The 17864-nt window shown below is 40.8% G+C and overlaps 1 protein-coding gene and 1 long non-coding RNA gene across 2 annotated transcripts in view; one reads left to right on the top strand and one right to left on the bottom strand.

The window, feature by feature from the left end:
* The window catches only part of KCNQ5 (potassium voltage-gated channel subfamily Q member 5), a 290627-nt gene continuing 272763 nt past the window's right edge, over window positions 1-17864 (top strand). Inside the window, exon 1 of the mRNA XM_084514930.1 lies at window positions 1-831. Within this exon, the coding sequence (XP_084371056.1) occupies window positions 473-831 (359 nt within the window). The 5' untranslated portion in view covers window positions 1-472. The remainder of the gene's footprint in view (window positions 832-17864) is intronic.
* Window positions 8592-17534, bottom strand: LOC311434862. Its single transcript, XR_014691782.1, has 3 exons — window positions 17174-17534; window positions 15521-15724; window positions 8592-11962 (listed from the first exon to the last, which is right to left on the bottom strand). It is a non-coding gene; the product is annotated as an uncharacterized lncRNA (long non-coding RNA).

The raw sequence follows: 17864 nt of genomic DNA, 5'->3' as shown, positions 1-17864 counted from the left end.
CGCGTCCCGCCCGGCCGCTCGCCCCGCCGCTCTCCCCGCCTCTGCCGCCCTCCTCGCCGCCTTCCTCCGCCGCTCGCCCGCAGCCCGAGGCGGCAGGGGCGGCAGGGGGCGGCGGGAGGCGCCGCCGAGCCGCGGCCCGGGGGCCCCCGCGGCCTCCCGGAGCCCGCCCGCCGCCCTCCGGCCGCCCCGTCCCGGGCTCCTCGCCTCGCCCCGGGCCGCGGAGCCACGGGGTGCCGCCGGCCGGGGGGAGGAGAGCTTGCCCGGGGGGGCGCCCGCCGCCCGCCTCGCCGGGGCCCCCGCGAAGCTGCCGCAGCCCGGGCCGCCCGAAGTGGCCCGCGCCCCCCCGGTCCGCGGGCGCCGCCCGGAGCCCCTCGGCCCCCGCTGCCTCCTGCGGGCCGCCGCCGCCGCCGCCGCCGCCCGCGCCCTGCTCCGCCGCGGCCCCGGCGCCCGCCCCGGCGCCCGGGGTGATGCCATGCCCCGCAACCACGGCGGCGGCGAGGAGGGCGGCTCCGCGGGGCTCTGGGTGAAGAGCGGCGCGGCGGCGGGCATGAAGGATGTGGAGTCGGGCCGGGGCAGGGCGCTGGCGAGCGCGGCGGCCCGCGGCGACGGCCTGCTGCTGCTGGGCACCGCCGGCGGCGCGGCCGCCCCCGCCGGGCTGCGGGAGGGCCGCCGAGGGAAGCACGGCGCCCGCATGAGCCTGCTGGGCAAGCCGCTGTCGTACAGCAGCGGGCCGAGCTGCCGCAGGAACGCCAAGTACCGCCGGCTGCAGAACTACCTGTACAACGTGCTGGAGCGGCCCCGCGGCTGGGCCTTCGTCTACCACGCCTTCGTGTGAGTACCGACCCCCTCCCGTCCCGTCTGGAGCCGTTGGGCTCCGAGCATCCTCCCCGCGAGCATCGCTCCGCTCCCCGAGCATCGCCCCGCGCCCGGCGGGGCCGCTGCCACCTGCGGGAAAAGAGCCGGGAAAGCCGCTAACCCCTGCTAACCCCCGATAACCCCCGTTGTCCCCCTTTAACCCTCGCTAACCCGCGGGACGCCCCGTCGAGGGACACCGGGGCCGGTCCCCGGCGTGGCGTTTGCCCGGCGGTCACCGGGCGGGAGGCTTTGCAAAGTTACTGCCGGAGAGCCCGCGGGGCGCCGCTTCCACCCACGGTGCTTCCACCGCACTCGTGGGCTCGGCTCCGAGGCACACTGCGCCGGGGGATGCTCCTATTCCCCGACGGGCAGCCCCCCTTGCGCCCACTTGCTGCCCGCAAGGGAGATTCAGCGCTTCGGAAGGAAGCAGCGAGCAGCCTTTTCTCTGGTATATGGCATTTCTACGCCTTTTCTTTGAGAACCTAACTCCTCCTTTCGGGCTAGTGCTTCCCCTCTTTCCGAGGGAGCGTGTGACTGATCCCTGCGTCCCCTGTGCTGAGCGGCACTGACACGGCGCCGGGGACCTTGCGCTGATTTATCCACACAGGCTTGCCCGGGATAGCGGTGTGAGGGGATCCGAGCCCTGTAACTACTTCAGGTATCTCCGAGTGGTCCTCACATCGATGGCGATCCTCTGCCGTCACGGCTTTTTGTAATGCTTGAGGGAAAGGTCGGGCTCGAAAAGCTGCTGGACAGCTGGTGAAGACACGCAACACGGTGTCTGGCAAGGAGGCATTGCAATGGAGCACTAGGTGGAAACGCTGCGATAAATTACGGATGGAGTGTGATAGGTGTGAACGTAACAGGGGTGCAGGACAAGGTATTTCTGTGTTTGGCCACATAAGATACATTGTTAAGAGAAAGGAAGATTTAATTGATTTGCTGCAGGTAACTATTTTCCATGAGAGTTGCTGGAATCAAGCTAGCGGTTACAGCAGCTCCGGTGAAAAAGCAGCAACTGGTCCCTAAAAGCTGTTTGGTAGCACAGAGACGACTCCTCTCCCAGCAGCCAGGGAATCCCCAAATCCTACTTTCATATAAGTTTTCATGGGCAGAAAAGTACTTTGCCAAAAACATGGCAGTGTGCTTAGTGTAATACATCAAGGATGGAGTTCCTTAGGAGATCAAAATTGCTATAGACGATAAAGAGTAGGAACAGATGTAACATTATTGTTTAGCCATTATTAGGCTTTTTGACCCTCGAGTAGAGCTGCCCAGTCTATTTTACTGTGCAAATCACCCTTACAGATTGAACTTTCTTCTTGGAGGGCATTCATTGGGTACATTTTGCTATTTGGGTTCTTACAGGTGTTCTCCTGTGGTGTAGATCATGCTTAATTAAGAGTGGGAGAATCTCTGAACTACTTGCTAGGAGCTGTCTTACTGCAGTGCCTGAAGTTGCCATAGAAAATCCATAAATTGCAGTTTTGGACCTTTCTCTCTGACATCACAATGAAAACCATTAAAACAAGTAAAGTTCAAGTTGGAAATAAAGTTGACAAGTTTAAACCACCAAAAAAAAAAAAAAAAAGTAAATTTCCAAACAGAGTGAAGTCATGACACAGCAGCACTGTAAACAAGGAAGATCGCCAGCTGCGTTTAGATAATTGCCTGCATAGAATGAGTGCCAGTTTTAATTTTTAATTGCAAATGGCAATTTTGGCAGCTGTAAATGCCAACATTATATCTTTTATCTGAGCAGATCTGTGTGAAAGAGCTTGAAACATTACTGTAATATAAAGGCACCTAGTAATAATATTACCTTTAAGGATCTGTGACTACTGCTGCTCCCTGTTTTTAAGGTGCATTAGAAATTCCATTGGATGTCAATTTGTCAGCCATCTTCATTGCCAGTCTATACATTCTTTTAAGGTATTTATTTAATTTTGATTATTGACTGCCAAATATTCAGATAATATTTCTGATGTTTCAGGCTCCTTTTTTCCAGCCACCTAATCAAATACAATTGCATCTTAGAAAACATACTTTCTTACAGAATAAAAATAACTAAATAAGTAAAAGTAATTAAAAGCAAGCAAACAAACAAAAAGAAGTCTTGAAACAGCTTAGAGTGGCAAAGACATTACTAAGTATGTGGATGAGATGTCTGCTCCTACCTCTGCTAAGCTATTCTTGACTACTGCAGAGCCCGTTATAGCCCTGTACTATTTCTGGTACAGAAATGGGATATCTGGTGTAAGACCTTCTGTCTAGATCATTGTTCTCCTAAAATGAAGCTCACTGTGGTATGCACGGTTGAAATAACCCAAGGGTACTTTCGGAGTTTCAGTTTGAAGTCTTAGATATATGAGTTTATTTAGTCTTGTCTGTTTGTTTTTGCAGTGAGAAGGGGGGAATTAAGCACCATTTACAAATGAGAAACCGTCCCTGCAGTGATATTTTCATTTCTCATTTCCATAGGGAAAGTACTTTAGAGCTGAGAATTATGCCCAATTTGCTCTTCTTTTTTCTTCTTGGCCTTTCAAAGCAGAAAGAAAAATAGGCCAGCCACCTGAGGAGCAAGTGTTGTGACCTGCATTTGGAAGTCAGTTGGTTAATTTATTTGTAAATACAACCATGCAAACTGCTGGCAAAGACAGCTGTTCTGCAAACTTTTGCTACTAGGTGAACTATATTACTCTTGAGCACGGGCCTTTGACTTCAGTATAATTGTGCTGGGTAGCGGAGCCATAAATTACATGTTTCTTGGCTCCTTTTTGTGTACCTCAGTAGCTCTTTACATGGAAGCCCTAGTTAAAATCTTTACTGCAAGCACCACAGTCTTCTGTTCTTAGTCATTTAGGAACACTTAAAATATGTACGCTTATGAAAGCAGAAAAGAACATTCATACCATTTGTGAGTAATGAGTCAGTAACTTAAACTCCTGCTAATAAAGTATTTATGCCACACCACATCACCTACACATGGAGCATGTGCATATTTAATGCACGTGCACGTATGTTAAAATGCTGTAATATTGTAACTTCTGAGAAGCCGTTGTCTTGGGATGTTGTAGAATTTCTTTTTGTTGTTGCTGTCGTTGTTTGTTTAGATTATTTTGGGTTCTTTGGTTAGTTTGATAAGAACGTGTAGACACTGCCTTAGACGGATCAAAGGGGAATTCCAGATTTGTTGCAAATTTAACTCTGGGTTTCATCTTCAGCTGTCATAAGGATTTTGTATTATTTTTATTCTTAACTGACGTTCTGAAAAAGAGATGGCATGAGAAGCTCAGAAAAAGTATTACTCTTTGATACTGTTTTTACTGGTAGGATATAATTAGTTGCGTAAGTTTCTTACTTTAACATGTTGGATTTATATCAAGAATAATAAAGTTTCTGTTTCTTACTAACTTTTTAATAAATTCTGTGCAAAAGTCTTTAACATTTTTCATGGTAATGTCATTGTCTTTTCAAAGCCATCACCTTTTGCTCTGGAAGCTTCTGAATCACAAATCGCAGGGCTGGATGCATGCACCGGGGCAGTATCACTTTGCGTGACCTGTATTGATGTTTCCATGGACATCTTCTGCTGGTGATTGCTGGAGATAAGACACTGTGCTAGATGAATTTGTGACCCACTACAGTGTTCTTCTTCTTGTTCTTTGCATTCTTTATGGAAATGGGCTAAGAAATGATTTCTGAAAAAGTCTAATGATGCCATCAAACATGTAACTAGCTATTTTAGTTTTCCAGATCTGCTTTCCAGACATATTTTACTAATGATCAGATGGCTATTGAACAGCAGTTTCTTTGCATCTGAGCTAACAGTGCTGCATCATACTGTGCTATGGGTATAATTAGGGAGGTTCTACATTCTACATTCTGATTCAAAACACAATAATGTGCACCACGCTAAATACTTGCCTATCAGAAAGCAGGAGAAATGATTTTATCACTTTATTTTATCCATCTTAGGGCATCTAATGAACTCGTTCCAGGTGCTTTGTGGGTAGATCTATGGCATTTATCTTTTCAAGTAGCATTTTGGAGTCAGAGCCTCGTATTGTTAGGGTAACAATATATTTTTATTAATTTTAAAAAACAAATAACAGTATAATGTGTATTACGAATAACAAATGATAGAAGGGCTGACAACATAAATGGTGTGGCAAAGCCAATCTTATTAGGTACTGAAAAGGTAAAAATGTAAAGAAGTTTAACTGCCACCTAAAGTTTAGTAAGCATTTTCTTTTGGAGAGTGACAATGAATGATGGTGAATACTTAGATGCAGTTCAGTATAAATCTGCAGCAGTTTGTTGCATTTGAATCAGTCTGTGATTCTAAGTGTGTGCCACACTCTTCCCATTCATATCAACTGGGCTTTGTCTGGTCAGGTCTTTGTCTGGTCAGCCTCACTGGGTACCCTGTTGTAGGCTTGTACTACACCACTGTTGAAAATAGAAAGTTTGGGATGGGGGAAGAGTCAGCCTGAACCTCCCAACTGGCAATTCCTGGTCATTTCTCCTTTTTATATCATCTGGCACTGTCAAGAAGAATATGGCTTCTTTAACCTTACCGTTTCTCTTCAGGTAGCTGTAGACAGCTTAACTTGCTGTAGGCTGCTGGTCAACTGGTAGATCACCCTCTTGCCAGACTGAAGGAGCTCAGCTCCCTCCGCCTCTCTGTGTTGCACAAGCCTCTTGTACTTAAGGCCCCAAACCTTCTTAGTGGCTCTACAGGGTCTCTCCCAGCTTCAGCACATCCCTGATCAATTGGTGGCAGGGCACAACTTGGTCCCATGGTGTGAGGGCATGCTGAGTAAAGGAGAATAACAACCTTCTTCAGTTTTCTGGTCGTGCTCTTCTAAAATGTTCCTTCCCTTATCTCTGATGGGTGTATGCTATTGGTTTTTACACAACCTGCCATGTGCATAGTAACCCCAAGGCCCTTTGCACTGAGGCTGCTGCCCAAACAGTGGTCCCAGACCATATGGATGAATGGGGTTTTTCTGCACCACATGCTCTACTGTTCTTTTAATTGGGCTTGCTTGTTGTTTTTTTTTTTTTTTTTTTTTTTTTTTTTTTTTTTTTTTTTTTTTTTTTATGTTCACTTTCTGCATGTTCTTGTACTGTTCATCTCAGTCATGAGACTCTAATCAGAGAGGCAAGATACAACAATTTTCAAAACCACTTGCATGTTCTCTGTGATCACAAGAGAAGATAAAATGGGCAACAACAATGCATTCGTGCACTTTCCTACTGTTGTTCATGGACAGCAGCCCTCTTTTGGAGCCCTATCATGGGCAACAAATAACATGTAGCTTCTCTTTTTCATTCAATTTTTGTTGGAGAGCTATTGCCTGCTTGAGGATCTTCAGGACTGGGAATATTTATCATATCATGTGCATAAGAACTGATTTTCACTTACCCAAATACTGTTTCACATTTTGTTCTTTTCAGGCATGGTTTCCTCAGTTCGCTCATTTGTACTGGCCTTGCTTTCTCATTCAACAGTAGTGGTCCAGGGGAAACACTGCTTTGCCATAAAAATCAAAACTGTTCCTCAGCCTCTTAGAAAGAAGAGAACAAAAGGTTTTATTTGAGAAAGTCACTAAGACAGGGACTGGTGAGATTTCATGCACATGGGCTTTCTTGTATTTGTCCTAATGTTCAGTTCTCAAATGAGATAATGAATTGTGAATGTGGTTAGTGAGGTCAATGGTACAGTACGTTAGTGTTTGGGTTTGGCATTATAATAATTGGCATTATTATAATTGGCATTATAGTCAGGGGTAACAGTCCTATCTTAGATGTGTTTTTTCTCTGAGTGATGGTTCTTGTCTTGCTGACTGAGTATCTTGTGTGATGTGGGAACTCTGGATGAACTTCCTGCAGCCTCATATGGTGAAGGCTGGAATTACAGATTTTGGCCAGGGGTAGGGCAACCTATGAATATGTAATGTGACATTAAATATGTGTTGTCTCAAAGGGGTAGTTGTTTTAGAGGATGCTGGGAAGATTTTAGGAAGATTTTAATTGCCTGTGAGACGCTATTTGTGTGACAGATTTGCACAGTAGGTTCTAGACAATAGCTTAATGAGCTGGAGACTTTTTTTTTTTTTTTTATTAGTTTTTAAGTTTCTGTAGTATTTGACTCTAAAAAGCAAAAATAAATGTCACGATACTTAGATCTGATGGAATTTCAGTGCTCCAAATTTGATTTACTGTAGTTTGTGATGAATTAAATTCCCCAAATTGGGTGAAAGTAGAATTGAGATAAATTTTTTCTAATACTTACAAATAATACCTAGCATCCACCAAATGAAATACCATTTATCATTCCTTCATTAACAGCAAATTCAATATTCATTAGAATAATCATCATTAATATATCTACCAATACTCATGAAAATGCAGGAAACAGTTTCGGTTTAGTTTTAGTGGAATGGAAAAGCACATTTTTTAATTTTATTACTTTTTTTTTTTTTTAATAGAAATATATGTATATAAGCTTTTATTCCTAGATAATGTCAACTACTAATATTGCAAATAAAACTCAGTGCTGTAGGGCAGTTGCTTCTTAGTTACTCACAGACAAAACTTAATTGCCAAGTGTTTAACATATTTCCATTGCCATAAATTATATGTCTGATGAAAATTAATGACATTTGCCACAGATTTTATTTGAAGGAAAACTGTATCTTCTTCACACAGGTAAAATAAGATGGAGTAGGACAAATAAATTATACTATGTAATGAAAAATCTTTAACATGTAAACATCATAGATATTATTTGATACCTTCTTCCTAATGAGGTAGATACTTATTCATATAATAAATCTTGCTTTTTCCCTTTGCAAACTATCCACACAACAGAGCATGCATTCTTACTTTTTTTTTTAGTGCTGGTGGACTAAAATTTGCTTTTGACTGTATGTATTATATAAACCATATTGAATTTGGGAAAACTTGTGTATTTTTGTTTCCCTTTTTGTTTTCTGTGAGAGATTTTTTAAGAGTTTGGTTTGCAGGTTTCCTGTAAGAGAGCAGACTTTGATTGCCCAAGGGATTGCCACTGCAGATCAGTTAAGGTAGAAAATTCATCAGCTGTATGGTTTTATCAATTGCAAAATAATTTTAAGCAGTTGCTGTGCTCATGTCAAAGTAAAAATCCTTTACAGACATTAATTAAAAGTTCAAAGACTGTCTTACAGTTCAGCTGCATTTGATCAAGAAGTATTTTCAATTTTCTGTTGAACAGTAGATTTATCTTGTGATAGCTGTCTGAGTTGCAGTGTAATTGCTTTACAGGAAGCTCACAAAACGTTCATCACTTTGGGCACTGAAGTGTAGTCTTAGCCACTGTATTCTACTTGAAAGAATACATGAGCATGTATGGTCTGGGCTGGTGATTCAGAGGTGGACACAGTCCTCCAGTTACACATATTTGAATTTCTCTGCTTGGCCTTCATCCAAGAAGATATTCAAGCATAAATGTGTAGGTTTTCCTTAACAAAGATGGACATAAATATGTACGTAACTTTTTCTTGAAGAGTGATGGATTTTGAAAGGCACGGAGTACCTACAGCTTCCTTTAATTATTCCATTGTGTGTTCAATGGGTAATTCACTTTTTTTTCCCCACACTTGTATCAAATGAAGTTTAACACATGAATCATGCTCTTAAACTGATTAGGAATAATGAAGAAAGGAAGTTCTGTACCTGCCCACTTCTTGATTTAAGCAATATATCCCTGTTTGTCTTGGCTATCTTCTTGCTTTGAGGCTCCCTGCTTAAAAGAAGGGAACACATTAAACCTTCTGAGAGTTTTAATTATTTTATTGTAGTCATAGCAGGTATCATATGGTATCAACATACTAGTGCCAGAAGTCAAATATGACAAATCCAAGAGAGTAAGATCTTTCTGCTTTGAGAGGAAAAAAACATTACCAAACATATTCAGATGCTCCCTGGTTTGCTAGGGTCTCAGATTAGAGCATCTATGCCCATTCTTTTGAGGTCATTCAGTCAGAAATAGCATCTATCTTCTTCTAGTGCATTAAATTTAATTGCTTTGTATGGCTTAAACTCATCCATAACCATGGTATTTGAGAATTACCCATTAGATGCAAATGCACAAATCTTCTTCCATGCTCTGTTAACAGGTATGCACTTAAAAGTTACTGCTGGGGCCTTTTCTAAATATATAACTTGTATGGATCCTGACAGACCTGAGAGGGCCTTTGTGGGAAAAAGAAGATGAAATGTGTTGGATGCACTTCTGTAAGTCATGGAGGTGTTTGGCAGGCAGCTTGGAAATGCAGGTTGGTCTCCCCAGGAGAGGAGTCTGTATCAGCAAGCATGTCTTTTTGATGGTGACGCTGACATGCCTTCAGAGCATGACAGTTAATGCTCAGAGAAAGCTGGTGTGAGCCCCGCGTGGTGTCTGCACAGGGTTGGGGTTGGAGAGCAGGTGATGTCCTTTCATGTGGCCCCATGCTGGAGAAGATGCATTGCCATGTTGCCAGAACATCACACAGTGGATTCATCAGCTTGAAATGCACTGCTACATACTGACTGAGGTTAGAAGTGGTCCATAAAATTATTTGGAGGAAAGAAATCTCTGTATCTTCTCTCATCTCTGTGCAACAGTTCCTATAGAGTCTTTTTTTGTGTGTGTGTGTGTGCCTTGTATGAGCCATTGCCGTAGAAGAGCACATTCTTGTTTGCTGCTCTCTGCAAAAGGATGCTTATTGGTGGCAGGAAATGTAAAGCAGCTTGTGTATGGGTGCAGTGAGCTCCCTGCAGATATCTGCAGTGGGAAGGAAAAAGGAGCCTGTGCTGGCAGAGGGAGGGTGTTTCTCAGAGCTGTCCCTGAAACCCTTCTGAAGTGCAGCTGGGAGGTGGAACTTTTCATGCCTTTGGCCCCACCTAAATTGCTTTTACTAGCAATGTGAAGTAAATGTCAGTTTCTCAGAGGAGGTTTCAGGACACTTCCTGTGCAGTATGCAGTTAGTCACACTAGGTACACGTGCACTTTAGTGATTTACTGAATTGCCAGTCATTCAATCAATGGATGTTTCTCTTCTTGAGAAAACAACCCATTAATAAATGCATCTGTAGACTGAAGATGAAGTAGAATTCTGAAAAAAAAAAGAAAAAAAAAAAAAAAAAGAAAAAAAAAGATAGAAGAACAGCTTTGCTGTTTAGGTGTTGTAAATTTTTATATAACAAAAAAAGCTATTCAAACAAACATATTTCTCTCCCCCTTTAAGCTTGGAAGCAATAGATTTGATTTGGTGCTTGGAGATACTGTCTGGAAAGTTAGCCTTCCTGAAAGGTCACACTGGCTGCTGACTAAACTTGTGATTTGGCTTCCACTAATCTGCATGCCGGGGCATTGGAATTGACAGATTCTTGTAGGCAGTGATGAGGCAGGTGGTGATCGCGACTTATAAGTGCGCTTTGGGAGGAATTTTGATTTTCATCCTGAAAATGCTTTTAGATGTAATTTTTAGTGGCATTATTAGTAGTTAATAGCACTTACGTAGTAGTTAGTAGAAATCATCAACTGAGCATTGATAAAAGCTCTGTCTTTCAATCAGGGATGATGGTGAAAACCATCTGAATTAGAGATATGTTTATAAACCTTCTGAAGACATACTTGAGAAATTTTTGTATGGAGGGTTGAAGGCCTATTCCAAAGATGTTGAAGCTATTATATTTTGTATATGCAGGCACTCCACATGAGATTTTGCTGTTTGGAGATACTGTGTAGGGAGAGCTATGTTGAGAGCACTTGTGGAAGTGTACAGAGGCAGAAGACATTACCTAGATGGGAACAAAATCTTCAAAGTGAGGGAGAATTTATGAATATCTACTTGACTGTAACAGTACTTGACTGACATTGAATTTTGAAATGATTAAATTAGAAATGTGGGCTTATCTTACATTATTAACATGTTTTAATTGACATTTTCCCTTTTCTTATTTTCTTCCTGTTGAGAGAAGCTGAAGTACCAAAGTGAATCAATTTATCAGATTTAAATATAGATAAAGCATTCTATTGATCTTTACATCTTTCTTCCATTGAGGTTTTGACCCTTTGTGCAGACCTGAGAAAATAACCAGTAATATTTTTCTACGTAATGAAAATTGTATTCAGTTGTGGTTTTTCCCTTGTAAATGTTGGTGTATTTTGTGTGTGTGTGTGTATGTGTGTTCTCGTAGCTAAAGCAAATACAGGTATCTGACTTATTATCAGAGTCAGAGGCCAAGCTTGTCTTTAGACTTAAAACAATAGCTTTCAGCATTTTTCTGCTTTATAAGGTGCTTATTCATTAATTTGATTTCATATCAAGTTAGAATAATGGATGAACCCTAGTCTGTGCAATTTGAATACTGTATATAAACTGCTTGAAACTGCAATAGCAAAACATTACACTGTGCAACAGGCAGACCCTTTCTTCAGAGCACCAGCATGTAGCCCTGCTGTATGTCTTAGTCTCTTGCATTTCCAGAAAGGCAGGTGACACGCATGAGCCATGCCACGTGCCCAGCTGGGGAGCAGTTGCATGTGGGCTGCCCCCCTCCCCAAGCAGGTGTCCACATCCTCTGGCACTTCTAGCATGATCTGTACCTGCAAGATGAATTTTCCCAGCAGGGTGTAGAAGGTAGCATCTCCTCTGGACTGCTGCTGATCTTGCTGATGGCTCTTGTATACTTAACATATACTGGGGACAGCAATCCTCATGCCATCAGCACCCTCCTCTTTGCTGAGAATGAGCCTCAGCTGTTTTATTCCCACCTGAGTCCACATTTGGCTGGAGATTAGGTCACATTTTGGCTGCTCCTGTGGGTAGTTTGACAGGAAGGGACGAAGCAGGAGTGCAGCCCAATCTCTGCACTCTGTCATGAGTACAGGCACACTTGGAAGAAGACCTGAGGAGAGACATCTGATATTTCCATCTCTGAATACCCTTTGGCTTGGTGAGAAATATAATCCTCAGAGACTTTTTCTGCAGGAAGGAATTCAGTCGCTCCAGAGCAGTCTTATCCTTGTCCAGGGAATTTCTCCTTGAAACTATAGCTGAGTTAATGACACCTATAAAATATCAAAGACATCTAAAAATACAATAAAATTAGATTAAATGTTGTTATTGTTGCTGTTTGTTAATGGGAAAGATGGAGCCGAAGTATCTATATCAAACTGAAATGTGTTATCACACCAGTAAGTGTCAGAAGAGAAGGATTTTCTTTGAAAAATCCTTTGTGTGATTTTGCTCTCCAGTATTTTTTTTGCCTGTCCATATGTTTAAATTGCTTCCCTGCAAGGAAAGGTCATGGTATTCTATTTGACTTGCTTTTATCATCAGCTTTAGGAGTTAATCATAAATAGTGTAATAGATAATGACTGAAAACTCATATTTATTAAACCAGTGTAGATAGTGACATTTCAGATACGATCTGTAGCTGGAAGATATAATTGACTATCAGTCAGTATTTAATAAATATGATTTTATAAAATTGAGATTGTGTTTTTCCTGATTAGTAATCCATGGCTAAATTCTATTGTTTTCTGTCTCGATTATAAAAGACGCAAATCTCTGTAAGACTGATATGAAAATGAGCCTGAATGAGAACATGAATAGTTGAAAAGATCTTGAAGTAAGTTACAAAAGACTCAGGCAAGACAAATGAAGTATACTTTGATTTTGGGAATGGGTTAAGTTTATTAATGAGTCCCACTCAGCTCTGCATACCTACATTTAGCCTCTGGCAATGAACCAAAGTGTTTGCATCCATCCCAGTGCAGTGTGTACTGTGGAGCAGTATTTGGTGCACACACATGGTATTTGCAGCATTTGATCTGTTGTGATGGCTCAGTAATAAAACTTCTGTCTTTAAATCAGAAGAGTTCTGTGATGGACAGACGGCGTTGGCAGGTTATGCTGTTACTGGTACAGATCTGTTTTAATTTCAGACTGAGGGCTTCCTTACCTACCTCTAGAGGGTGTTCAGGTGACAGCAACAAATCACTGCAGATATAGTTCATACTGTTTTCTGGCAGGAGGATAAAGCCACTGTCTTGCAGTCTAACCCTATGAATTGCTGGTTATGTGTTGTAAAATATCACTAATGTTTTTAGTTGGATTAAAAAAGACTGAAAAATTATTACAGTACCTTGTGAAAGTGATTGCACACTCAGACACAGCTCTGCAGGATGTAATTTACTAATCTGTAAACTTCTTTATATAATGAATGTGGGAGATGCAAATTCTTGATTAAATAATACCAAGTATTTATATCACTTTTGTGCTTAGTTGTTTTAGTTACCCAGCTAGCTAGCAATCACTGTCTTAGATGCTCTGCAAACAGTGACAAGCCTTTAGAGAGGAAATCCATCTGTTCTCTTGAAATAATGTGGAAAGGCAATACAGTCTCACTGGTCAGCAAAATAAGCATGAATTTCAATTCTCCCCCTGCTTTTTTTCCTTAATTACTGCAGACAATAGTGTCACTGTCCTTTATTCAGATTGGTAGCCCAGACATCACTTTTGAGATGCACCTTTATCATTCCTAATATGAGATCTGGCTACCTAATACCTTCAAGGTTTGACCTGTCTGACACCACAGCTAAAGCTACCACTCAGACTCTCAGTATTTCACTTCTTGCACCATCCTCCTGTCAGGCTCAGCTCTGAATGCTCGTCACTGGAGCTCTGTAACCTCTGCCTTTGAGCCTAGATTTCACCCCTTTTACTGTCTAGGGAGAAAGTTATTTGTCTTTATGTTCAATAGCCGTACAAAGCATCTGGCTAGTCAGTTGTTAAAATTGCATGTATAACTGAGTTACAAAATCAGAAAGCATGCTTTGCATGATTCATTAAGGGGAAAAAATAAGAACAAATAAAACAGCTCCTTCTTACTCTGTCTGGCAACCTCAGGAGCATGTGCTAGAAAAGCTGTTCATTCAACAGTGAGCCACTGACAGCAGAAGATTAACACAAATGCATTCCTAACTTACCTAAGTTCAGTAAACCTATAACAAAAAATGTTAAATTTTTTTCAACCACTTTTTGGAAATTACACTTTTTTTGGCAGATACTGAGTTGTTACATAACCCAGGAATTTCACTGTGTAACAGTTTTATTAATGTTATGTCATGTGGTTAATGAGAGAGTTCTTCCTGCATTATTTGGTTTTGTCTGAAGATACTGAATTTGAGAAATGGATGACTTAGTGGATGGACAAGCAAAATGGCAACACAGCTTCCCAGCACATGGCAGACATAACAGGTTGCAGATGAACTAATAGCAGTAAAGACCAACCATCTCTTGACTTTTTCTGATGATGCTAATTAAATTAAAGACATTAAGTAGCTAGTAAAGGCTAGCAAGATACTCAAGGAGAAGAGACTAATATCAATCTCATTGTTTCTTTGAAACAATGTCAAAACACTATGACTTAAACTTTGAGAATGTTAAGACATTAGTTGGTGTAGTATGCTTGTTTTGAGATATGTTTTCTATGAAGCTGTTTCTCTCAAAACAAGCGTCTCCATCTGCCTACTTCTGTTTTGCAGTCCTCAGTATGGAATGAGGATGAACTTCATGCTCTTGAGATGCTTTAATTGATTTCAACTGGTCATATTGCTATGAGATAATCACTAAGTCTTTTGGGACAAACCAAACTTTCAAAGACGTGTATAAATTTAAAGCAAATTCTTCAAAAACAGGGGTAAAAAAAATAATATTTTACCAGCTAACAATGAGATTAACAGATATTTAAAACTGACATATATTGTGCCCAGGTAGGCTGAGTCCACAGTGTCTGCAGCTGCAGTTCTGCTTTGGATCATTGAATACACTGAGCTCATTAAAATAGCACATACATACCATGTCTTCTGGTTGTCTTTTATGTTTGCTCTCTTAATGCATCAGAGGACACATAACTGTATCAAATCAAAAGACAACCCAAACTTTCTTGAATCCTCACACTTTTTAGTTTAGGCACTCTCATCTTCCCCAAAGACAAAGCAAAGACTGCCAGCTCTTTTATCCTGGGAAAAACCAACACTGGCAAGACTTGGCTATTCCTTTTCATGTATGTGAAGTCTTTTACATATGAGGTGAACAAGTGTTTCTAGCTTCTTACACCAATGGAAAGATGAAGAAAAGCTTCTGTTTCTTCTTAGCCAATCTCTCTCTCTCTCTCTTTTTTTTTTTTTTTTTTTCTTTTTTTTTCTTTTTTTTCTGAAAAGCCATTTAAAGTGGCTTACCTTTGAGTGGCTTTTTAGCTTCTCTGCCAGTCAACTTGTTCTTTTTTGGTTGTGCATGGTTGCTTTCCTAAGGCACTAATGATCTTTTACTGCCTCTATGCTCCCTGATTAACTCAAGTCTCCCTCACAGGACCACGGGAATGGAACCTACAGGCTTGCTAATAGCCATCTATGTGAGAGGACCCCATGGACATTGTTCAGAGGTGAAAAGAGTGCAGCTTTTATCACAGTGATTTATTTCCTTTAAAATTTCAGCACACTGTTTTGGGCTTTCAGGAAACTCTCTGATGCATTCAAGCATATAAATATATAAAAATATATATAAAAGTGCTGACATACATCTCTGTACCCATTAAATAATAAGTAGAGAACATGACTTACAGTTTGTTGAGTCAAACATTAGCACTTTTGGATAGAGAAGTCTTTAAGAGGTACAAATGGCAAGCCAAATCCTAAAGTTGTGTACCAGACATTTATTCCAGTCTGCATCCAGCAGCTCTTACTCAAGCAAAATACCGGTGAAGCAGTAGGATCCTTTATCTTAGTATTCTTGAAATTTCCAAAAGTGCTGTATAACTTAGAAACCTGAAGGAGAATTTGTTTTATTAGCACTGTTTTGTCACTCTCTTGTGCAGTACTCATGATGTGATTGCTTATGCTGCATCAGCTTCAGCGTGTTACATGCTAACTCACCTGCAGCTGCAATGGATCACAATATGCTCTTGGCAATGTTTTTAGATCATTGCTTTAACCATTTGCAATGAATAACAGAGTGTGTAAGTGGCAACATGCTTTTCCTTTAAAAGTAGTCATTAAGATACTGCTACAAAAGTAACCATAGAGTTTGGAAAATGATGTGGTACAAAATAACATATTTTGCTACATACACTTTTATTCATTTCTGAAAATGATTGTTCTTTTGCATGCATGGGAATCTGGATATGTTCCTAATCTAAAATCAATAGGAAATACTTCAGTTGTTTAAATAGCTCTTAAACATATTTTAGTTTGATAGCTGATTGTATATTATGTTTGCTGCCTTTGTGCAAAGCAGTGTTTAATAGCACAGCTTGCTGTATAATGAATATAGATGAAGACTGTTCTTTATAATATCAGTCTAAAAAAAACACCATGTATTTATTCATCTAACATGGCTGATGTCAAGTTGCCACACTGCTTGGAATTTATTGCCACGTTACTTGACACATAGCTATCAACTAAAAGAACTCCTTAAAAATTGCAACTCAAACTCAAGACTTACCACTTCCCAACTAGCAAATGACCTTGCAAGTTAGTCTGATGACTGAATTAGCAAATAGATAATGGTTCTGTGGAAAAGGAGCTACTAGTGGAAAGTTCTCAGTATGGATCACTTATTGAATTGTCTTTTAATTATTGTCTTTTTTGCCTATGTATGAGATGGTTATCAATGACTTAATTGCTCTTTAGTGCCCCTGTTCCACTCTTTTAATATCATTATTCATTTTTAGCTTTCCTAAAATTTAGACAGAAAATATCTGGGGACCCTTGAATACCCTTGTGGCATGAAAACAAATATCCTCACATTCTCATGATGAAAAACATTTTCCTTTTAAATCTCTGGTACCAGTTTTGGTCCAATTGATTTGCATAATATTCCTTCATAGTATTCTGGGAAAAATAAAAATAAAAATAAAAAAATCCCACTGTTGTGGAGATGTTGGGTAGGTGAGAAGACCTGGATGAGAGTGGGATTTGTTTGGGTGATCGGGTCTGTTGTCCACATGTCCTGGGCCAATTGCAGAGTACTGCATCATAGGTTGCCTTTTTGGTTTAAGGTTAATGACAAAGCCTCAACTCTAATTGCCTGCTAGCTAAGTCTGTTTTTATTCCAGTTCTGTGTTTGTCATAATTGAAAAGTAACTAAACCTGGTTTGAAGATTCAGCCTACAGAGAATAATTATTATCAAGCAAAAATACTTGCATTTCTAAAGATTTAAAAAGGTGATAGACAATAATCGACGATCAGAATTATCACCGCTTTAGTGCACTTACCATAATTTTATGTTTAATCCTGCTCTGTAACATTCAGTTTAGAACACTTGGTCCTCTGACTCAAACTGCGCAAAGCCACGTTGGTGATGATATTCTTAGCTGTGCTGAGGACAACTACTACTTTAAAACAGTTTCCTGTTGTGATCTTCTTCCTTGCAGTGTGTTGTATACCGATAAGTCACAACTTGCAGCTTATTGCTTAATTTAACCATAGCTTGCATCTCGTAGTTTGATTGGCTGGCAAAGCATGCAGAAATTCTGAGTCAGATACACCTATTTCTGGATGCCCAATATAGTTAGGTGCAGCCCTGCAGCAACGTATTTTGTGCAACTTTCCATGCACACAAAATACAAAAATGAAAGTGATGGTTTAAAAATTCTTTGAAAAAAATTGATGTCATTTAACTTTGAATTATGATTATACTTGTTTTGATGAGTCTTTTGGTAATAATGAGACTCCACAGCCTTTATAAAATTGCTATTATAACTTTAATACATATGAAATGTGCCAGACAGACATTCCTGGAAATTCTGGTGTCCTATATAACCTCAGAATGGTGATATAGAACCAGCATTGTTATTAAATTTCACAAATGTCTGTGCTAGTTTTCTGTAGTATTACTTTTGAAAGTGAGTTTTCTTTTTGTAGACTCTGTAACCTGGTTTGCATGACCAGCCTGCTAAAAAACTA

Source organism: Aythya ferina (assembly GCF_964211825.1).
Source record: "Aythya ferina genome assembly, chromosome: 3".
NCBI classification, from domain to species: Eukaryota; Metazoa; Chordata; class Aves; order Anseriformes; family Anatidae; genus Aythya; species Aythya ferina.
The sequence above is the reverse complement of the archived record's forward strand: the minus strand, read 5'-3'. Positions and strand labels throughout refer to the sequence as shown.